Below are 24,754 nucleotides of genomic sequence, written 5' to 3' on the forward strand. Positions count from 1 at the left end.
CCAGGTGTCGGCATAAATGAGAAAAAGAGAAGACTGTTGCATATTTTGAAAAGCATGCAGCAAGACCTGTTTTTCCTTAATTTATTATCTACTGCAGTATTTACATTACCGTCTTACCTGTGACAGTGGGGGTTCATGCAGATCCAACTGCAGTCTTTGCACTGCCTCCAAGAAATCTCCAGCATGAAAGCAAACCACATCTTTGGTTATTCGAGGTGGATCAGGACTACAAATTACGAAAAAAAAAAAAAAATTGCGGATGAATACTTGAAAGCATTGCCAGGCAATGTTCCTTTTTGCTTGACTTAATGGTATATGCTAGCTAAAATGCAGGTCCCTAAAAATCTAACACTGCTGCAAATGACAAACAAATTTCTATTGAAGTATTAAAATGCATATCATAAAAATCAGTTATTGAATACAGAGAACTAGGTTTTAGCCTCCATTAACTCCTATACTAAACTTGGTGTAATACAAAAGAAAAAAGTGAAGTTAACATTTTCTATTTAAATACACAGCATAAAAAACACATCCAAATGAATTGTGTATACATACCACTCTCCACAGTGTACTGCCTTGAGGACCCCCACTGCTGCTGTGGTCTGGCGTTCAAAGCCCTGCCCTATGTGGTCCGCATGGGCCCGAGTTCTGTCTTCAAACAGCATCTCACGGGGCTCGCTGGCCCGAGGTAGGTACTGGAGGTTTTTGATTTCATTGGTAGTCCTAAGGAAGGAATATTAAAATGTATATAATTGCGATATTAAAAGTAGAAGAAATCACGACAAATGATTACACACACACACACACACACACACACACGAACGAAACCAAGTGCATTTTTCTTTTTAAAATACTGTTAACATACACCCACAGCCAGAATTGTAAATGCAAGAGCTACTGTATCTGCAATCTGGTTTTGAACACTCAATAATGTGGTAACCAAGTATTATAACAATTTGAAAAGCGGTCTGAAATATGTAAAAGCGAGACACCTCCAATACATTACCATCTTCAGGAATGTGCAAAATCTGAATTGAAACCACTTCTATGCTACAATCCCTTTTAAGGCCATGTATGCTTGAACACCGAATACCAAGATGCAGAAATACTGACAACATAAAGCATGCTACAATAGACAATAAAATAATCTATGTACAGTAACATGAAGTAAAGAGATTTGTACAATGTAGCTATTTATCAGAATATCCATTATCACTTATTGGCCATTGGCTCTATTCTCATTTACAATATACATCAGGCTAGAATAAAATAAATACTACTGGTAGTTAATAGATTGTCAGTCTTTCCGATATGATCCTGGAATTGAAAATGAGCAGTCCATTTAAAAAGGTTATTTGTCAGTAAAAATGTGTTATCAGAAGTACAGACTCCACAGTGTCTCCTAGTGTTTTAGCTAGAGGGCATCTTAATCACCAAAGCAGAATCTTACTTGTGGTAATATTTTATTTCCATTTAAAATAGCTTGTGGATTTTAAGTGGCTGTTCATAGGCATTGTATATGAATCTTTAGCATTAAAATTATTGAAAGCATCTCTCCTCTCAAAATGTAAACATGATATCCTAATAAAGCACGTCTATGCTGTGCGTCTACTCTGACCTAATGCTTCACTGAACTCAGAGTAACCGTGGGCACGTGCAAATTGACCCTTTAGTGATCAGGTGGCCGTGCAGTGTCTGTACTTCTGAAAGCAGCCTTTATTTAAAATAAAAAAAATAAAAAAAAAACACAACACACTACAAAAAATTAATATATTATTTTTTAAATGTATTGTAACTGTTTGGGATGTGCAAATAATTGATGGCGAGACCTGCTGTCACCGCTTGAATAAATGTTAACATTCAGCAACTTGCCTGTGCAATAATACAGTAAGATTTAAATTTGGACTATATTCTAGCCTACAACACATGACAAATCGGGTATTTGTTTAGCATACAGGACAAGAAGTTGTTAAAGTTAAAACCTGAATCTTGCCCGCCTTTGAGCAGATGGAAAATATAGTGATTTCAATAGGAGGGATTCCACAGTATGATTATTATTGTTGCGTTAAATTATTCACCTATGTATTAGGTGATATGTATTATTAAATGGCCTAGATTTCTTGAGGTTAAAATGTCATACCTTCAAAGTTCCCTTCTGTGCAGGATCCCCATTAGGTGGTGACTAAAAATGTGGGATCTCCATTCAACATACTGCACATGAACACTACCCTGTGTACAAAATCAATACTGTGGGAAATCAACATCACCGAGTGGTACAGTAGCACCTCATAAAAAAGCATTCCAATGCGTCAATGATTCTGTGAATCATTCCCAACAGAGTAAGGTGCTGTATATTTTCAAACCACTAGAGGGAGTGTAGAAGACATGCTACTCCAGTTCTCACATGGCTGCAGTAATATGAGAGATTCTAATCTTTTCAAAATGTCACCTTTATTTTTATGACCAGGAACTGTAAAATGGAAGAATGACATGGGAGCATCTTTATAATATTCCTTTACATCTGTAAAGGAAAAGTCATACGGAACATTATTCACACACAAAAAAAACCCAACACATGCACTTTACTCATCTCTAGACTTTTTGTGAACACATACAAAACATTATTTTGCACAGCACATTCTGTCTGTTCCAAATAACTCCAGATATATTTAAAAACGTACTTTGCTGAAGAAACAAGAGGGAATGCATAATAAAAAAAATGTATCCTAGCTTCAATTCAGGGATGAATTTATTTTCCTACTTGTTGCGATTTTCCCAAATTAAATATATCATAGAACATTGACAGTCATCCGCATTCAGACAGGTCACAAAGACTTAAAGCACTTAAATACCCTTTGACCTGTTAATTCAATTAGTCAGACTTGCAGTCTGAGGTGATTGATTCTCCAAAACTCCCAGGGCTAAATCTCTCAGTATAAAGTGCGTTGAAAGCCACACCAATGCTGGGAACGTATATGGACAACAGAGTTGTACTATTCCCAAATAAAAAGTGAGAAGAATAAAAAGTTTAAAAGAAATAACAGCAGAACTGGGAATAAATATATTGGTTTAAAACAGAATTGTCATTACAGTCAAAAACAGGACAAAAGGGTCCCTAAAAATGTGAACACAGTCCTACCTTTTCCTTTTAAAAGGTGACTTTGGCATGTCAGCTACAGGAATCATCTGTTCTCCAGGACGTACCCACATGATGGGCCCATCATCACTGTCTGTAGGGCTCTTTAGTTTAAGACTAGAAGAAGTTCCCCAGGGTAATGTTTGCTAAAAAGGCAGAACACATATCTGAATTAAATTATTGTAGAGGTTTAAAAATATGCATGTTGTGGTTAAAAAAGGTTTAGCCACACAGTACCAATAGAAATAAAACACACAATATCTGGTTGACAGCTGAAATAGTATTTCTTACCGAAAATTTAAGATTGAACTATCCATATAGTACAACCAACAGTGTATGTTCACACCTACTTTTACAATGTGTTTTGCTTGAAGGTAAACATGTGAAGCATTATTATTATTATTATTATTATTATTATTATTATTATTATTATTATTATTTATTTCTTAGGAGACGCCTTTATCCAGGGCGACTTACAATTGTTACAAGATATCACGTTATTTTTACATTCAATTACCCATTTATACAGTTGGGTTTTTACTGGAGCAATCTAGGTAAAGTACCTTGCTCAAGGGTACAGCAGCAGTGTCCCCACGACCCTCCGGTCAAGAGTCCAGAGCCCTAACCATTACTCCACACTGCTGCCCTTATGTAATACAATGCATTATGTAATACAGTATGTTATTGGTCATGAGGGAATTAAAATGTTTTATTCCTGGGAAGTAGATATTATTTTGCAGTACTACCAGTATTTCTGGCTTCTACAAACTTACTTTTAAAAAGGGCGAGTCTTCTAACATGCTGATGAATTCTGGGAAGTAATCTCCTACTTCTTCATCCACAGCTCCCACCAGGCTGATCTGTCTCATCGCACCAGCTCTGTACGTTCCATGCGAGTAGGTTCTTTTTACCTGCCAAAAACAAGTTAAACACAATGATTTTCAAATACTTGACAATATGCAAAACTGTTGGTGAAAAATGTACTAAAGTGCTGAATTTGAATCTAGGATGAATCGCCTCTTTACTATATTTGAGATTTACCGCTTCACACCCTCTCTAGTTTTCAGGAGGGGCCGCTGTGGTACACATTAAAACAACCAGTGTGACTAAACTTGGCATGGATACCTTGATTTTCTTTTTTCTTTCATCCAATAAAAGATGAATCAACATTACGCATCAACATTTAACACTTAACAGAATGCTCTGATCCTACATGGAATTCAGTGTGTTTTTGTTTTTTTTTTAAATCAGGAGGATGTTGTAAACAACCCACAAGGCCATCTATTTCTCACTTTGGTCTCATTCACGACAACAAAAGTTAGTGCGATTATCAATTTTGTTTTATGTGCGACCAATGCCTTCACGACATAAACTGATCAGAAATTATTTATTTGTTAACCACAAAAAACAAAGCTTTTAACCAGCACAAGGCTCTAAATTACACGTCCCAAACTCCAATAACAGTGAATGCGCGAGCTTTATAATAAGGGCAATTCCACTGGAAGGTCAATCCAAGGGGTCATTTTTCAAAATCATCTCATTTTGCAAGAGATGGTGTCTATGTACAGGATTTGTAAGGCATTACCAAAGAAGATTATGGATTACAGGTGAAAATCTGCATACATGTTTGAATTAATATAGGCTTCCCTTAGGACATCACCCCTTTTTTTCTTAACCTATCAGAAAATACAATTACATACCGATGCAAGTTTTACAGGCCTCCTATCAACCAATAATATCACTGACCACGTGGGTCCACTTTCTTTTTATTACTTTAAGTGAACGTAACAAATCCTCTTTGATGTTTTACTCAAAGTCATAACGTCAAAGTTAAGGAGATTGTAAGTCTTTAAAGATTTTAACTCCAAAATGTTATGAGAAAACACAGGGTCCCCTTTAAATTGCCATATGGTGCACTTCAAAGTTTTCTCCTTGCCATCTGTCTTTCCTGCTCCAACAAATCAATATTAAACCCAAAATTGTCTAACTAACTCTAAAACCCAAATACTAACTCAAATCTAAAACCCAGTTAATTTTGTAAACTATAGTTTCTTGTAAAGTATATGTTTCTCCAACATAGTTTTGTATTTTGATTAGACTCAATAGCTTTTGTGTAGTGAAAAACCTATCCATGAGCTTTGTATTAATGTTCCTGTATGTTGTAGGCAGGGCAGGCACGTTTGGGCGTTTAAATAGATCTTGTGAGTTTTCATTTCTATCTACACATTGCTCTGGTGGTTACATTTCAAAATATGAAAAGTCATTAAAAGGCCTATTACTGTATTACCAGCACTTAATACAGAGTATCTACTGTAGCTCAATCCCCTAACCAAGGTTTCTTGACGAAATGGCTTACATAGAGGTGCTAGTACTGAATGCTGTGTAAAATGCAAACACAGAAGTATACAGTGAGGAAAGAGACATGTACTCTACTGGTGGTTCTGCAGCAAGCCACCTCCAGCTGGCAAAAGACCACTGTTGTGATTACAAACCTCCAGGATTGAAGCATTTGTACACATCTGTGTCTGTCTTGAGCACCCGAGCGTGTCAACGACAAGGCTGTAGTCAGAGTTCACTGGAAGACAGATTTATCTCTGTTGGTTGCAGCAGGTAGGTCACCCTCCAAGCAGCTGAATCCAATCAATCACACTCCTAATCAAAAGTGTGTTCCCCAACCATTTGAGAGACAAATATTACAATACTGCTTGAAATGCACTTTATGGCAAACATGTGCCTGGTAGTATACTTGCAAAACACAATTTTAAATGATTGTTTGATAAATAATAAAATGTGGACAGGAAGCCACTGGATAAATTGTCTGAAATAATTAGTTTTTCTCTCCTTTCTGTAGAGGTAATTGAGGTACCAGGTTTTTATTCCCGAGAGATTTATTTACTGCTGTATGGTATTAATTATACATGTATTAAAAATTTATGAATACAAAATGTGCCTTTATTGAGACTCCATGTGAAGTCACACTTTGTATGTGTTCCACTGTACAGTACCAGCATAGCCTCACTTGTTCAACAGTAAAAGGCCTGTATTGTGAAGGAGCAAAAATTAAAAAAAGGGGACCAGGAGTTTTACTTCTTGTATTATGCTGCAATTACAACACAGATGGAAACAAAGATTCTGTCTGCTTTGTGCAAGGCAGGCTGATAGATTGTACAAATATAGCATGCATGACAAACGAGTTTCCCTTAGATTTCCTGTTGTGGAAAGCACAGCTGATAAAATGTACCAATGAATGAAGGTTGTGTATGGTGCACAGTATTTTTAGAATATAAAAAATGAAATTAGATAGATAGAGATACAGATAGATAGAGTTATAATTTAAGTTAATAGCTCATAAAAGTGGTTAATACAATGGAGCACTAAGTCAATACATGTTTAGACATGTCACCGTTGGGCTACCACTGTTTAAAGGGTGCTGCCCCGTGCATTTTAATTGGCCGAAGTCCTGCAACACAAAAGGACACTACAGGCAGCACTCAAAGAAAGTTAAATGTAAAGATAATCTTAATTTGCCTTTCAGGTTAGGGTTGGATGATGACAATCGTGATTACCGGCCAAATAAAAACTATTTAGAATTCTTGTAAATCAATTTATACTTGAGCAGCATGACAACCACGGGAGAGAGTTAGGAGGAAAAAAAAACCAAACTATATATTATACGCGACTAAGCTTTACATTTCTGATGGTTGCCAAGAACAAACGCGAGTATAATACACCTATTGTAATTTGTATATTAATAATTATTTACTTTTCCTATAAAACACATATTTCTCTTATTTAAAGATGTGTTAATTTGAGAACGTTTTCTTTCATAAAAAAAGTGCCACCAAATGTATTTATAACGAAACAAAATTGCCAGCGTTACCTGGAAGCATTTGTTTTCTTTACTTGCATGGCGAATCTGCCATTAAAAGAATCAAGCTAGGTTTGTGTGTGTCTGTATATAGAGTTTTATAATCCAGGGTTGGCAATGAAACGTGAAACAAGCAATGTGATTGGTCGAGCAAGGTTCCAGCTGTCCATATATTGGATGGATACGGACAGTTGGAACCTTGTCACATTATAAATCACTGCACTACCTCACAGAATTATTGGACGGTAGCCATCTTGCTTTTACAGTTACAGATGTACAGCTGTAACTATGAAACTGAGTGACCAATTACCTGCAAAAAATCCCAAAGTAGTAAGTAGACATGCTGATTTGGATGAACAATTAAATGAACGAAGACAGCAGCACCAAAAAAAAATCATATAAATAAAATAATAATCATAATAATAATACCAAAAATAAATAAATAAAAAAGCTGTCTGTCACTTCAAATAATGTATTTTTAGTGGTTTGTAAGCACTACAGAAAAAAAAACCCCACAAAAAACACTTCTGCACATTATCCGCCCCTCACACATACCTTGCAAAATGACTGAAATCCGAGGCATCATTGTGCTTATTTTTATTCCTCCAGTCTGTTTTTTGCCATAAACACAATTTATGCTTTTTTTTCCTTTACATCCACTGTTTGACTTGACTTAAAAATGTGCTGTGTAAAATTACACTTGAGAATAGATTTGACAGACTGCAATCACACTTTCAATTGCAACTTTTTTTTTCCCCCTGCACAAAAAACTAAAAAAAACAAAAACAACCCTTCAGGACCAAGCACTTTTTCAGTGGGATGCTCCCCCAGGACCAGGCGTTTTTTGGCTGTAACCGATTATACACAGCTGTAACAATGACTATATTCACACAATTATTGTTTTGAGATTCAGCTTTTATTAGGGAGCTCCCCTAAATCCCTTGCTTAGAAAGATACAGGGTATTAATGCTTGTGACAGGGTAGCCGTCTGCCGTGTGGGTGTGTGCTTTCCCTGTGAGTGACAGGCAGGAGATCGAGACTGAAGTCGATACGCCCCGCAGGCGAACAGGATTTATTAACATATCAACACAATGAACAGCTCCCGTGACACTACCAGCAATGGCAGTGCACGGAGCATATACAACACAGTGTACGAAAACTTTGGTAGGATCTACAATATCTGAACTAATCTTCTCTGTTCAATAAAACTAAAATTGCTGAAGATGTTGATCATGGCAGATAAACAGGTAGGGCAGATGTGACAGATTACTGTATTTATTTATTTATTAATAAGTTTGAAATGGAGGGGACAAGTACTAACAGGGTAAATAAATAAATAAATAAATAAATAAAATAAATAAAATAAAATTAATGACATCCTGCTTTATGTTATCTTGTTTATGTAAATACATCCCAAACAGAACAGAGCATGATAATTAAAGTGAAAAGTGTGCATTTGCTTGTGAGTGACAATGTGTCCACTCTCTAATAATATGGGCCTGATTACCATGGGGATGCCGTGGAAAATCAACATTCTGCAACCCTGCCTGCAGCACATTTCAAGCGAAATAGAAGAATCTTTAAAAGTCTCAACAGTGACGTTGCAATAAATACATATAAGCTGAAATATGCGCTTGCCTTAAAAATGGCTGGGGACACTCAGTAAAGCCAATGTATCTCACTTCAGCAGCAGAGCACATGGCCAGTCATATTTCTCACAGAAATAAAGCTGAAATCCCAGGATAAAACTATTTTTGTCATTTCAGAGGATGGCAACTCAAGGGTGACCATGACAAGAAACACAAATTGCTTTATTTGTAATTGAAGTTTCAAAGCAGATAGGTCATTGGAAACTACACAGCAGAGCAGACGGCCATCACTAATATTCTGCAGTATTTCATGTTAAAACCAGGATTCCCCATCTCTTATCTTCAAACTTGACATTTTCAAACCAAACACTGCTCACTCTACACAAAATACAGTTACAATTTCCACAAGAAACACACTATGGTTTTCTTTAAGTCAGTATATTTTGTTTTGTATGGGAATGACAGGCAGGGTCAATAGGAATTATGACATCTTGGAAATGCATTTGAGTGCCAATGTGAATTACTTAAAACTCTCTACCTCTACTAAGTCCGTTACACCAACATCAGTTTATTTTACTCCCATTTCAAATTTGAATGAAACACCTACTGTTTGGATTCTAGCATGAATTTGCCAATACCCTTTAAAATCACCAAAAGACTGGCATCACCCTCAAAGCAGCAGTCGATAAAAAGGTAAAAAAAACAGTTATAAAAACGCTCCAGATGTCAACCATGCAGAGCATGAAATCCAGTATCTTTGGAAGTGAAGTTTTTTTTGTTTTTTTTTTTGTCCCCCCCTCCTTCAAAAACATGTGTCAATATTTGAGTGCGCTATGACATCAGTATTTAAAAATAAAAACGTCATGTTTTTAAGTGAAGTGCAAGGAGGGTAACAATCAGATTGAATAAATGTCCCAGAGGAACTGAATTAACACCAACAGAAGGGTTATGTGTTGCTCACGTGTCATTAACAAAGTGACCAAAAACTTTAAATAAAGAATTACAATGAAGAGCTGAAAGGCAGCAAAAAGGTCAATTAAAAGAACAGAAGGGAAAAAGGTTACAGTACCAAGCTGAAAAGTTTTCTATATGAACGCCAATAAACCAGATGTCTTTTGCCAGTGAAATCGTAGGGTACCTAAAAGTTTTCTTCATCTATTGCATCTACATCTAGCCACATCTATCCCAGATAATAGATTCGGTTCTTGTTTGCAGTCAGGAGTTTGATGACGATTTAATTGCACAGCAGCTTTCCTAGTCAGATAATGAGCTGCTATCTCTTCAGCCAAAAAGAAGCAAGCACGGCAATTTAAGATGTTACCATAAAGAAAAACAGTATCTGTATTGTGAGTTTTGTACTCAAGCACAGTTAGCTGTTTGAGGGAAAAGTTAGTTTATTTCTCAAATTGACCATTTGAAGAACCGTGAAAGCAGAAAGCATAGAAATACTTGTGACTGTAGGACGTGTACCAGAACTAAGTGCTACTGGGGCAAGAGCAGATGGGGGGAGAAAACAAAACAGGGAATTAAATTAAATGTAATGCAGCTTAATTGTAGTAGAAAACCTGCCATTTCGTGTCTGAAGTTGTTGTACTTTAAGCAGTTGAATATGGTAGCAACCAACTTGCTCCTGAAGTGGCACCCAGCAACTGGATTTGGCAAACACTATTTTGGCCTAGAAGACATTGGCACCTAAGGCAAAATGTTTTCCTGGACCATGTCAAGTTTTGCCACCAGCCAAGTTAGCCCCTATAGTGGTTTTGCATTTATCACATGTTTAAATGTTAATAGCTGATCTTATTTTTCTAACCTGGCTTTTTGTACATTTAGCATGTTTTGGTCAGTTGCCAATAGGAAAAACCACAATGAATTGACGTTTAACTTTCAAATTAAGATTGTGTTAGTATATACAGTTATTTTAACCGCTTCAGAGTTGCTACAGCATCAATGACAAATTCCTGGTTTTCACTCTGGAAATCTGGTAACTCTACTTTGTACTTTCTGGGGCCCCTGAAAACTTCCTCTGGGAAGTTGAGAGTTCCTGACCCTCAGTGAGAATGTTTTGGAGAGCCCTGACTTTAATGCTAACTTATTGGGTATGCATTAAATTACAACCTAGAGAAAATAGTCAGCTGGAGATAAGAACCTCAAATCACCTGTATCAAAGCCAAAGTCCCTCTAGTAAGCTACCGCATTATCCTGCTAAACCAGAAAGGCATGTTTTGCACTTTTCCTTTTGAAGGTCAGACCCAGCCTACCTTTTTCCATGCAGCGTTCCCAGAGGAACGATGCCTCATTGTACGGCTTTCTTTGAACATTTTACATCGTCCTCCCGTCCCAAGAGACCACGCCTGCTCACTAATCTACCGTCTATTACCATCAGCCCATTCCTGCATCACTTATCAAACATGTCAGGTGTGTGCTCAGAGAGGTTTCCAGAGAGATGTAATTTGAGTAGTTAAAACTGCACAAAAAAAAAAAAATCCACACAAAATGTGAAAGTATAGTACCAGCCCATTCAGACAAAAAGAAAAAAAAAAATACTCAGTCTAAACAGATGCCACAAGTAACCTAAATAAAGACCAGGCACTAACAAAGTCCAGGATTCCAAGGACTTGCTACTATACCTACAATCATATGGAAGATAATTAAGAACATCAGTTTTGTAGAGTAGGTGCTGTAAAAGCTACTGTATACAGCAACTGAAGTCCAATTAAGGCAGCCTGGGATTTTATTTGACATATCGCAGGTAACCATTTAAAGCCCCAAAAATCTACTTAAATCTAAATAGAAAGAGAGAGAGTGTAAAGTTTGCAAAAATCTAAGCTCTTGATCCTTGTGGCTAGTCTGCTGTTCGCTAGGCTTGTGTAGTACATTACACTGAATGAAGCGTCCTCAAGGTCAGGTAAAGCTAAAGCTGTCTAGTCAGGGCTTGAATATCAGTGCAGGATCGCGGGAATCGCGCATTTTCCATGTTGCTCCCGCATATCTGCAATTTTCAGTGTGGGAAAATCCCAGAGAGATATTTTAAGACACCAAGCTACTGTATTGAAATGCTACAACAATCTATAAGGAAGTGGGTGTCAGTGACGAAAGCACCATGAGCCGCATGGAGTAGTTCTGGTTAAAATAAATAAATACAAGTAGTGCTGGATATTTTAAGTACCGCAAGACTATTGTCTCGTACGTGATTCTGGGACGCTATCTTTAAGGATTATAAAAACTCAGTACACTGCAGTAAGCTAGGTACTCGTAGCCGGAACTACGATCGCCTGAATTTAAGCCTCTCACCACGTGACAGAGTTCACAGCTAAGTTTTCTTTTTGATCCTATTCCTCCGTCATTGTAGCGGCTAGACTTAAAGGGGCGGTATAGTTGGAAAGCTTAGAAGCTATCTAGCTATCTAGCTATCAGTGAGCAAACATGATTTTGGAAAAACTTTATTTATACATATATTCTCATTTCTACCACATATAGTATGCCTGATCCTGTTGCAACTTATATAATATGAAAGGAAATTGTGGCCTTTCATCTGATATGTTGCATGCATGCAGTACAAACTATCCAGTAGTTAAACATACATAAGTGAAAAACAGGTGCAAATAGGGCTGAGTGTAAAGAGTTAAAAAAAAAAAAAAAAGCGCGCTGGTTAAAAAGAAAAGTACCTTTTCCTTTTACTGCTTGCAAAAACTTCACTTCAGGCAATGGCAAAAGCAATCGGATTCCACGGAATCAGATTTCGCAAATCGGAATACTGAGTTTACGTGGCAATTGGGTAAATCGATGCGATAGTTCTCAGTATGCATGGCGCTGATGTAAATCGATTTCCCTACTTATAAATTGCCGAATTTAGAGATACGTCATCTTGTTATGTGTTTATATACATAAAATAATTTAGAAAAAAAAAAATTGTCGCTTTCAGTGAGCCCAGTCGTACTGTATGGGTCAAAGAAAGAGGTAGGGAATGGTGGTACAGAACTGTACTTACGAAATTTGCAGATGTAGACAGGAGAGAGAATTTCTGTATGACATCAGTGTCGTTTTAAAAGCTCTGCGAAATGGTAAAGCCATTTATAAGCCCAAAGAATATACACCTGTGTGTCAGAGACCCCATCCCATTGAATTCATTGAGACATTATTTAAAAAAAAAAAAAAAAAAAAAAAAAAAAAAGTGACCTTGTCAATCCAGTAGCAAGCTGCTTCCTTTTGACAAGATGTCATGCTCACCAACCCAAACACACACAACTGCTCACGCGCAGGACTGCTCTCTGATTTTTAGTACACATGTGCAGTGCAGAAATATTGTAATCCGATCACCATGCTTAAAGGCAGCGAGATCGGATTTAAAGTCGGGTAACCCACATCCGCAAATCCGATCACCTGGAATCAGATTACGGATAATCGATTCAAGAATTGCATCTTTGTAACCTGCATTAGTTAATAACATTATTTAAAGTGTATCAACAAAACTGTACCGAATGCCCCGTCTGGCTATTTACAGTATTTCTGCCAGACAAGCAGTGGGCGTGCTCTTCTCCTGCTCGTGTTAACTAGCATCTGATTTGCTGGTCCCATCCTACCAGCGAATCAGTTTTGAAAATGCTTTGTAAGTACGCCCCTCTGTGTATTCGATGGAAACAAACAAAAACAACCTACCGCCTTGAATCCAGAGCAGGACAACAGGCTTGTATTCCTGGCAAACAGCCTATAAATAAATTGTGCACATTGAAGAAAACTGTATATAGTTTGCATCACTTTGGAGTTTCAAAATGAACTGTTATATGATGATATTTATTCTAACAATTATATTTTATTCTAACAATTATATTTTGTGTGCCCAATTAATCGATTGCTATTTGGAAGCTTAATTGAGAGCCCTAACATAGGAATTTAAAGCCAGGATTAAATCTTTCAAAACACAACGGGAATCAGTTAAAAATTGAGTCTTGTTGAGGGACAGTTTTTATTTAACATCAAAGCATTCACGGCACAGATTTTATTTTGCAGTAGACAGAGGGTCACAGTTAACAGCAGAGGCGCAGCATTTGACAAACTGGCCACAGGCAAAAGAACTTACAAGTAAAATCTTGCAGAAAAGGAGGGGGTGGGGGGTAGAGGTTTAACAAAGAGGAGCTTTAGCCTATTAATTATTATTAAAACTAGTTTGAAAATGAAGCTTAAAAAAAAACACAACACACACAAACACAGAAATATGCATCACAAGTTGCTTTCTATGAAAGAGTAATAAAAGCCTGGTCACACTATGGTAACATACACCAACATGGTCGGAGCCTTTGAAGAGCAACAGTGTAGAATAAAACATTACACATTTTCTACATGTACACTACACGGGACAAACCGACTGTGATAAGGACACTGCAGCCTTCCAAACCTTAGGCCAGGTCTGATGCTGCAGGACTAACATACTGTTGTTCAACAGAAAGTATCTACCCTTCACACATACATATTCCACAGAGGCTGCTGCACTTCACAGAGCTACACTGTGCCGTTTATTTGGAACACCCTCGTCTGGCTTGATTGCCATTTCCTTCCTCCCACTCCTCCCCAGCGGGGTGGTGTGATCAGACACATGGCTCAGCGTGTGCTGGTAGCCTTCCGTATTTAAAATGCTGTGCAGTCTAGAGGTACAAATAGAAAAGTACTTACACATTCAGCAGTGTGGAGTAGTGGTTAGGGCTCTGGACTCTTGACCAGAGGGTTGTGGGTTCAATCCCCAGTGGAGGACACTGCTGTTGTACCCTTGAGCAAGGTACTTTACCTAGATTGCTCCAGTAAAAACCCAACTGTATAAATGGGTAATTGTATGTAAAAATAATGTGATATCTGTATAATGTGAAATAATGTATAATGTGATATCTTGTAACAATTGTAAGTCGCCCTGGATAAGGGCGTCTGCTAAGAAATAAATAATAATAATTCAGGCAGAGGTCTGACAAAAAAAGGTCCAGGATAAAAACCAGAATACAGTGGACTACATCACCATTTTCTTTACTTATGTCAAAAGACATACTTTCCAGTACCACAGCTGTAAATACAAATTCATAGCTATAGACTGCAAAGCTGTTGTGTTTTTGGATTTTATTTAAGTTAGCCTACTGTATGTGTTGCTCATGCAAAAGCTTGGGCAAAACCTGTTCCATTTAAAATGAAAGCCCTGAAAATGGAACAGATCATTCTCGAAAGGCACTCTGCTTTATCTGCAATTGACACTCCAAATATTAGGCTACTAACTTGCCCGATTGTATGCTGCTGAGTTGTGGTTTACCTAAACCCACCTACTCTACTACTTCACCCTCTCTTTAGGTAAGTATTTCTACTCAACCTTGGCGCGCAATTGTCTGTTTTTTTTAGAGACCTCGGAAGTGTATCCACTAATCAGAAAGTTCCACACCAGGGCACGACCACATGGTAATTGACCATGGAACATTCCGCTTAAAAAAAAACTAAAGTGCAAGGAAAACAAAACATTAAAAGGAAAATAAATCTGCAATTTAAAATGTTAAATAAAAAAAAAAAAAAAAGCAAAAAAGGTACAATTTATAAAATCATACCAGGATTATTGGGCATTACTTTGGTAGCTGACCTTGTCTGTTCAGTAGACAACGCTGTCAAGTACCAGACACTAATGCCGTGTAATCTGTGTTCTACTGCTTAAGTAAAGCATCTGTAGTAATTAAGTCTAGAAAGTCGGTGCAAATAAGAGAAAACACAATTTCATGGGTTTTCCATTGGTTATATTTTTAATGGAGTGCCAAAACAGCCTTAATATTTTCAGATTGGTTTTACTTACAAACAGGAGAACACATTTAACAAGGCCAGTGCCTTCTTTTAGCTGTAAGTCAGTGATGCTGCCTGGCTGCTTGTTGGCATTACTCTGACTGCTCCATTTTGACTGCATATCCCAGTGTGACTGCATTGCCTCCCGGTTGCCATTTACTAATGGTGTTGCTTGTATTTTTAGATTAACACTGGTCTGTTTTTAAAACAGTGTTCACATTTGTTCTGGATAGAAGGCTGGTTCCCATGTGCATCTGTTATTTCACAATGCATGCATTTTAATTATGTTGAGTATTTGAAAAGCCAAATTATTCAAATAATCATGAGTCATTATTCCAGCACTAGTGCCGTTAGAACAGTCACATTGCTCATCCAGTGGATCAGACACGGTAAGGAATGATGGGTTACCTGAATGGCACACTTGTTTACAGGACATTGCTAAGGGATAAAAAAAGCTTTCTGCTACAGCAGGGGTTTAACCTTTTTTTGAAACTGTAGCCCTTCTGTCGGGAGGTTTCAGCTAAAGTACCCTTTACAATTTTCACTCACTGAATGGTACCACAGTTGCAATGAAAGGCAGAATAATCTGATTTACACATTTTTTTCCCCCCCGTTTATTTAATATATCATTTTTCACAACAGCCTAGGGCTGACAAACTGATGGTTTAAGACCAAACAGTGGGCTTAATTCTTAAAAACTTAAGGATGCACAGAATTAAGCCAATATTTAGGAATCTCTTTGGAAACACTCGTATTCGCTTTCTATTAGGGGCATAATTATTCAAAATATCAATGCATCTCGATCTCTTATAAAAACGATCCGAGCCACGATCCATGGATGCCAAATTACGTTTTCATTTGTAATCCGCCACGTGCATTGATCAGCAAATAAGAATGGGGTTAGTTCCATTATCCAATAGGTGAAGGTAAATTGTAAGGGGAGGGATTGGACTTCACTGCCTGCTTGGGGTGGAGACATTTTCAGGAAATACGCAAAAAACAACACATAACTAACTTGTTTACAGCTTAAAAAACAAAACAGGGACACACTGTAATTCCGATGTATTTGACATTTATTAGAACATTTATTTTGTCTCGTGTTTTAAATAAATATATGTAAAATATATATATATATATATATATATATATATATATATATATATATATATATATATATATATATATATATATATATTGACACACACACAGGGCTTGAATTTCAGTGCAGGACTGCGGGAATCACGCATTTTTCCAAGTTGCTCCCGCATATCTGCAACTTTCAGTGCGGGAAAATACTCTGAGCTCTTTTTCATTTGCCTTTTTTTTTTTTTTTTTTTTTTTCTTTTTTAAAAACGGTCACGAAAATTCTGGTGAGACAGTAAAGAAGTGCAAGGTATGTCATTTGTAGTTAATACAAACATCTGATTTGTCTGAATACATGTCAAAAAAATATTTGTTAGAATATTCGGATATTTGTCCCGGCACTATGAAGACTATACTAATACACATCCGAGTCCATGTTTTTCAGTTCTCAGAATTACAATGCAAACTAAGAGCCCGCCAACATTCTGAAGCTTGCACCTCACACAACGCAACTGTATTACCTGCATGTCAGACGCATGTCCCAGGGACGCAGACAACTGCAAATCTGAGTCCCGACAAACAATGCACGTGTAAAGGAAGAGGGTACCTACGTCCCAAAGCCTTTGAAGAAACTTTGCCAATAATCAAGACCTGAAAGCTTTTAAAAGAAAGGAGTTTGTAAATTCAGTTCAAAACATAACTAAAACAAACTTGCTCTTGCAAACTAAGTTGTGAACACAGTCTAACTCTGTCTCAAAGAAAAATGAAAGACACCAACGCTAAAAATGAACACACAATAGGTAGATAATTAGTTTGAAACGAGTAGGAGAGATAACATAATAGTTAACAAAACACAATCTTAAAGTGCATCGATTTCTGTTTTCAATACATTCTCACCACCTTATGTAGTTCTGCTTTTTAACTAGTAAAACATGTGCTTTCATGAAAGGGGTTAGAATGTGCATGTCTAAAAACAGCATACCGTTTTTTTTCCCCCTGAAAGAGTGTCCAGCAATGCACCATAACAAAACGAAATCCTTTGCAACTGTAAATTTCCAGAACTGTGAAACTATACAAAGTCTCTCAAATGCAAACATCTAACATTATCTACACCCTCAACCCCGCCCCCCCAAGCCGCTGTTTGTACAGGTTTTTTAACAACGGTTAGCAAACTGAAGTTGCAGACACTGCAGCCATGGGTAAATCTTTAACCAGTTTGCCTGAAAATCTCTTTAACGTTCCCTTCACTGAAATCACTTATTTGTGCTGTTGTAATCACTGAGGCTGTATCTAAACCTCTAATCTAATCTATGTATGTCAGTGGTTTGTGACTGAGATTAGTTAAATAAAATAAAATACCCTGAATATTTATTTTTTGCCAAATTACCCTATGTATTTTTTCATTGTAAAAGTTTGTTGTCTTTAAAATTGGATTTTGTATTGCATTTTATTTTTACAATGGAAAAAAGTGACCTATATTTTACGGTTTGTAACAATTAGTGTGTGAATCACTCAGAAAACACTGATTTGTGTTTGCTTGAATTCATTTCATCAGCATGTAATAGGTTCTCTGTATTTATTTTTTGTTGTTTTATGAATGAGTACGAAACTGCTTTGGTGCCCTTGGGTTAGATTTTTGTTTTGCCTTTTTGCCCCCTAGAACTGCTTGGTGCCCCTGAATTGTCATGCCTAACGAAGGCAAAATTGTCTAACATTCCAGTCTGCTCGGTACAAAATCCAAATAAAGAACAATTCCAAGTCAATGTGGAATTTTTTTTTAAATGGAAAGTTCAAGCTATGTCTGCTTTTAGTAACCTTGTTTATATACAACTAGCCATTCATATTTTTTAGCAGATTCAAAATAAAAAAAATAAATAAATAACTTAACATTTCAGCACTCCAGTCTGTTCAGTCCAAAATGCTACTACAGCATGAACACAGAGTGCACCACTGAAGCTCTAGATCGACCGAGGATAAAACTCACCCCAGTGTCAATCATAGGCAGCAGTGTGGAGTAGTGGTTAGGGCTCTGGACTATTGACCGGAGGGTTGTGGGTTCAATCCCCAGTAGGGGACACTGCTGTTGTACCCTTGAGCAAGGTACTTTACCTAGATTGCTCCAGTAAACACCCAACTGTATAAATGGGTAATTGTATGTAAAATAATGTGATATCTGTATAATGTGAAATAATGTACAATGTGATATCTTGTAACAATTGTAAGTCGCCCTGGATAAGGGCGTCTGCTAAGAAATAAATAATAATAATAATAATAATAATAATAATAATAATAATCATCTTTCTGTTGCACCAATTAGAAAAACTATTTGAAGGCAATTGCCAAACCCCTTCCTTTTTATAACTGCTCTCACGTGAATGCGGTATGCATGCAGTTTTAAATTGTAGGCCTATTTAACTTATTTTCATATAAGTGACATTTTTCGTGTACTCTGGTAGTAAATTAAGTGCTCGAGCAATGGTTTTTGTTTTCAAGTACTCACAACAACCAATTAATTACCATTAAAATGTTCCCTGAGACATTTAAATATACCTATTTAAAAATGAAGCAAGAGTATTCTCTTCCCGACCCCATCTGTGGTGGAACCAGCTACCAGAGAACCTCGGAGGAGTGCTCCGTCTCTCACCGCTTTCCACCGCCTCCTCAAGACCCACTGGTTTAGACTGCACTTGTACATCTCTTGATCTACCCCTCCTACTATGGACCGGACTTGCCTGACTTAAGCACTGTTACCGGATGCTCAGCTGATGCACTATCTTTGCACTATTTCACTACTATTATGCCCCACCCTGTATGTATTTTGTCGGTTCGCCACTGCCTGGGGGTCTTCAGTGCTGGAGGAGCCAGCCTTACATCTCTCAGCACTTACACTGACAACATTGTGGTGGTTAATGGAGGAGGGCCCCGACCAAAACTTTTGGGCCTTTGAGGCCATGTGTGCTGCACACAATGTGGGGGGGGGGGGGGGGAGAGAAAGATGGGGTACACCCCTGTCCCTGTGCGTATTTTTTCTTGTGTTATTATTTAAAGTGAATGTTTGGTGTGCACAGGTGTTTTAGGTCGGCAGGGAAACCAGCACGATACTAGTTTGTTTTGTCTTGTCGTTTATTGTCTGTGTTTGTTTTGGCCATCGTGCCTTTTGTTTTGAAAAGTGTTTGGTTTTGTTTAAATCTTTTGTTTTATAATAAACACGCACAGCAGCGCTTCATACCCCGTAGTACTGAGTGTCTCCATCCTTGTCTGATGTCACCAAAAGCCATCCCTGTCACACAGGGGTATGCAGGACAGTAAAAAAGAAATAATGATCTTGAGTTGATTTAACATGTTAAATGTTCTCTAAAACTGTGCATAAATATTTCATTTTTGTTTAGTAGCTCAAAGGTTACAGTCTGACTAGTTTTAAGAAGATCCATCTGTACGCAGGCATGATTTCGACTGAACAGATTTCCACTCCGACATTAGGTGCGGCTCTATTTTAGTAACAATAGCGGCTGGTTGAATTTATTTTCGGTGTTTGAGAGAGTACATCCAGATTATCCAGTGTATCGTTTATCGAGTCTAAAATTGATACATTTCTTACTTGCAAAAGAAAAACAAAAGGAAGAAAACACAGAAAGTGCAAAGCGACAAAGTTACACCAAGTCCTTTTGGATCATTATGTTGGCTTTAATAAGTTTCAGTTAGTTATTATAGTTTTATCTTGAGGTTAATGTTTTTGATGTTGTAAACATTTTAAATATCATGCATTTATGCCGAGATGGAAAGTAAATGGCAACGTGATAAACATTTACAGTGCAGACTGTTTTGGACTATTTACGATAACGTTGCCAAGAGATTCCCCAAGTACTCTCTTTTGATTCTGTGCACCCAAAGATTTGTAATAAATGGTTTTAAAGAATTACTGTTTGGTATTCTGTCCTAAACCAGCAGTATTAAACTGTTGTGACAAATTATATATTAAATAAAGAGAAACAGATTATTCAGCCTTTAGGTTTGATTGTAACTGTGGTACCATTCAGTAGAGCGAAAAATTGAAGTGATGGGGTACAGTTTTTTTTTTTTAAAAGTTGAGAAATCACCGACCTAGAGCATACAAGCCTCTGTTCTGTACTGTACCTTGTGCTGATTATTGTGGACTTTATCTTTGTAGGTACCAAGAAGAATTAGTCCCGGAGGGCCATTCCAATCCAGGTTTCATTTATTGCACATTTCACACATGTTGTTGCACGCATTTACTGTTAACAGCAGTGATGATGGGTTATGTTTAGTGCCTTAGTGGCAATGGAAATATTGAAGCAATGGACTACAATCCCAGGACACACTGCAATAAAAATAAACTCACGTGAGTTACAGCTGATCTGTAAACCCCCCTTATTTTTCAGGTCAGTTTTTATTTTCTGCTTACAAAATTTGAATTTATGACCTATATTTGAGGTTGCAAAAGCATTGGTCACATCTGAGGGCCCTGGTATTATGAACTGGAAGGAGGTTTAATCTATGCAACAGCTAAAATGGAACGGCCAATTTCACCCAGCCCTATATTAACCCATTACGATAATGACTGAACAAAATGTACCAAACTAAAAATACATTTAAAAAGAGATACTTGACTTCGGCATTTTTGGAAAGATGCACATTCCTCCCCCCCCCCCCCTCCCCACCACCACCATATAAACAAATAACTAACAATCACATCCAATGCCACACGCCAACTTAGACAATCTCAACCTACTCTTTCTGCAAGAACATTTTATACACTCTTACCTGAGCATGGAAGTTTGACATAGTAGTTGTCTCGATATCTTTCTTTCCCAAGATTTCCATTTTCACTGGAGAGTTCGGAAAGTTGAATGAAAAGTAGTCCAGGAAATCTGGCAGGTACATAGCTGCCCCGTGAATTATACCCATTACGTAATAAGCTGCACAACTCTCATCTTCACTAAACGACAGTGTAACAAACTCTTCAGCAAACCTCTGCATCTCCACAGGAGACAGGCAAGACAGCTCTTTGCTGTAAGCATGCACTACTAAGGCCCCTCCGTTAGGCTGCTGCTCTATGTGAATTAACCTTTTGAACTCCAAGTTGTCCAACCCTGGTATCTGGGTCTGAACCTTGGGTTTCTTTAAGGAGATGCAGGGAGGGTCCCTGCTTTCTGGGGGCTTGGCACTGGGTGGACTGCAGTCCTTTTTCTCCATGCTGGGATCCTCTTGGAAGAGGTGGGCTGATGGGTTGGTGTCACGATCCTCCCCTTTGCTTGGTTTGGCTCCTTGACCAATGGAGTCAGATCCAAGCCCTGAGCATACAGTCTGACTGGATTTGCTGTACATTTTGGGCCGTTTTCTTTTTTCGGCTTCTTTGTGTTTCTTTTTCTTTTTCTTCTTCACTTTTTTGATCTGCAGCTCTTCTGTGTTTATTTTTGGCTTTTCCTTTTCTCCTGTAAAAAACAAATAACAAAATTACTTCTAATAATTACTCATATTTTTTTAGGATTTAGTCAACTGTAGCAGATGGTTGATCTCAAAAACAATTAAATTACTTGTGGTAGCTTTACATCAATTATTTTAGTATCTCACCCACAATCCCCTGAAATGTATATTTTTACAATTAGCAAGGTTGTTTATTTCAGCTTTTTCTGTATATTCTTACTTGATATGTACTAGGGGTGTAAATCATGGAGTTTAAACGTTAGTAAAGTGTCAAACATTTTTAATTTTGCTTTAATTTAAACTGTCAAATGTGCAGGTCAAATATTAAGAAGCGGCTGACTGCAAATAACGGCTACTCTTTTTTATTACTTCCTACCTTTGTCACGTGGCATTATTGTCATTGGATAGTCACCTCCCAATGTCCAGCATGCTTTTGGTCATGTGACTACTAGTCTGCTTCTATGAAGCTGGATCTAGCATGGAGGAGGTGGGGTCCAGACATGCAAGCAAAATGTTAGGAAATGCGATAATTCGGGCTGAAAACATAATTTGATTTTTGAGACGATCGCAAATGGCATACAACCAATTTTAAATTGTGGAGGACACCGGATTCAACTTTAATGTCTTTTGTTGAGCCAGACTACAGAAGGCTGTGTTAGATTTTTTTTTTTTTTTTTTTAAATTTGGATTTAGCACTGCATAACATTTCTGTAATGCCATTATAGTACCGCCGATGCTATTTTTTCATATTGCTTCACTGTTTTTACACATTTATTTACATATAGGGCTTAATTTAGTAATTTGATTTAAATGTATTTTAATTTTTTTTTTTCCCCCCTGTCAAACAACTTACATTTTACATGTACAAGCAGAACCTACAAACAAGATTGCAACATGTTTTAAGCGACCAATCTTTATTAAAGCTATAAATGAAAAAGAAAGCATTTTGCTGGACACACTACTACAATCGTTTTTTGTATTCATATTCTAGCTGATCCTATTAAATAAACCTTACATGTGGTCGAGTACAACATCTATTTTCAATATCAAAATGAAACAATCAACACATTAATAGGGTCATAGCAGCCTGTCTTGTGTTTAAATTGTTTGAAGGAGTAGAGAATTCCATTGAACTTAGTCTCTAAAAAAAAATATGGCTTCTAAATTTGCAGCAAATGCAGTTCTCTTTACATTCAAAACAGCAATTTATGCCATCTTGCCAGATGTAACAAAGTTATTTTTCAACAAGAGTTTTAGGCTACAGAATGCATGTCAGGGATATTTTATTTACACTAAAGAATGTATTACATGTGACCGCCAACAAATGCATACCAGTTACACTCAAAACATTGTCCTTCGTGTGACACCTGTCCATTTTTACAAAAATAAATTGCACTTCATGCTTTCATTTCAACGAACACATCACGGATGACAACGAAAAACAAATCCTTCCCTCCAGGAGGAACGAAAGGATAGGGCGTGGACTGTATCAGCCTATCGGTGACTTGCTTTGTTAACAAGATTGCCTGTGCCTTTAAAGGGCATAGTCTAGACGTGAACAAGAGGCACACTCACTCACTCTTTTTCTAGCTGCCCGTCACAAACCTTTTGCTGCCAGTCAAACTGATGGATGGCTTCAGTCTCTGCCCGTCAATTAGCTTTTGAAACCGTCTGACGGGTAAATTACTAGTGAATGCAAACGCTGCATAAGAGACTCAAAGGTAACTCTGTCCCTCAAGGAACATTTCATATAAACCCTACAACTTAAATGTATCCTTCATTGTGCTAGTGACATGCGAGGTGATATTTAAAACCCCCATGCTACGAAACAGCAGCAACAAATCTTTGATAATTACCACCCAAGGCAGAATGTGTTCTCTGCTTAAAGTAAAACTTTAAAGGAGAAATGCAATCATTACCGGTAATACAAAATCAGATTTAAAATGTTTTAATACCCATTTTTATTACCAGACGTATAACCTAACCGTACGGTCTGGAAACCACATCTGGATTTTTAAAGAGAAACGATTACACACTGTGAACAGAATAAAGAGATATATACATCAAGTGGAACATCGCTAGAATTTCAATAAAAGGATATGGCACTAAATACTGCAACAGGGCTGTTTCAATAAACTAACTTCTGCCTCTGAATGACTAATTAAAAGTGCTTAACCGACTTAGTTTTAAAAATTTAAAGCCACTCATGGGCTCAGTTTCTTTATTACCAATATGGAAATTCCACTATCAAGATTAATGCAAGAAATGAATCGGATTACATTTAACTAGCACTGCAGGAAAATATACCGAAATAGCATTACAGAAGTATTGTAGGCCCCAAAAAATAAATAGCCCATTTGCTTTTGAAAACTTTCAGAAAATAAATGTATTTAAAATTTGAGAATCTTTTATAATTCAAATACTAGGTCTAAGCAAAGACAAAATTTAAGAATCGCACGCTGGGTTGCTGCCAATAGTAAAGCTATGCGTTGCTATATGCCACATGGATTGCCATAAAGAATAAAAAACAGGAGTCAGTAACACAGCCTACATCCACGGCACATGGAATAGAATACCATAGAATTTTCCGGATGTTTATATGACAGTCTGTCGCGGTTTGTAAAACTGCTTTAAAAGTGCTTTAAATCTTTTTTATTCCAGTAACATAACTATCTAAAAATAAAGAAAGACTTAAGTCATTACTTATAACAGCACATTGGAAGCAAGGTCAGTTAATGGATTCTGCACCCACCGGCTTCATACACATACACCTTATGTACTTCCTGTGTTGAGGTGGACAGTGAGTGGGGCTACTGATTTTCCACGATCGCGGAA

General features: G+C 37.3%; 1 protein-coding gene across 1 annotated transcript in view; it reads right to left on the reverse strand.

Moving 5' to 3' along the window:
- The window catches only part of LOC117419904 (lysine-specific demethylase RSBN1L-like), a 42,381-nt gene that overhangs the window by 2,714 nt on the left and 14,913 nt on the right, over positions 1 to 24,754 (reverse strand). The window contains exons 3-7 of the mRNA XM_034033266.3: positions 21,257 to 21,927; positions 3,910 to 4,047; positions 3,140 to 3,282; positions 556 to 723; positions 118 to 226 (exon numbers count right to left, since the gene is read on the reverse strand). Of these exons, the coding sequence (XP_033889157.3) occupies positions 118 to 226; positions 556 to 723; positions 3,140 to 3,282; positions 3,910 to 4,047; positions 21,257 to 21,927 (1,229 nt within the window). The remainder of the gene's footprint in view (positions 1 to 117; positions 227 to 555; positions 724 to 3,139; positions 3,283 to 3,909; positions 4,048 to 21,256; positions 21,928 to 24,754) is intronic.

This window comes from Acipenser ruthenus, chromosome 14, assembly GCF_902713425.1.
Source record: "Acipenser ruthenus chromosome 14, fAciRut3.2 maternal haplotype, whole genome shotgun sequence".
NCBI classification, from domain to species: Eukaryota; Metazoa; Chordata; class Actinopteri; order Acipenseriformes; family Acipenseridae; genus Acipenser; species Acipenser ruthenus.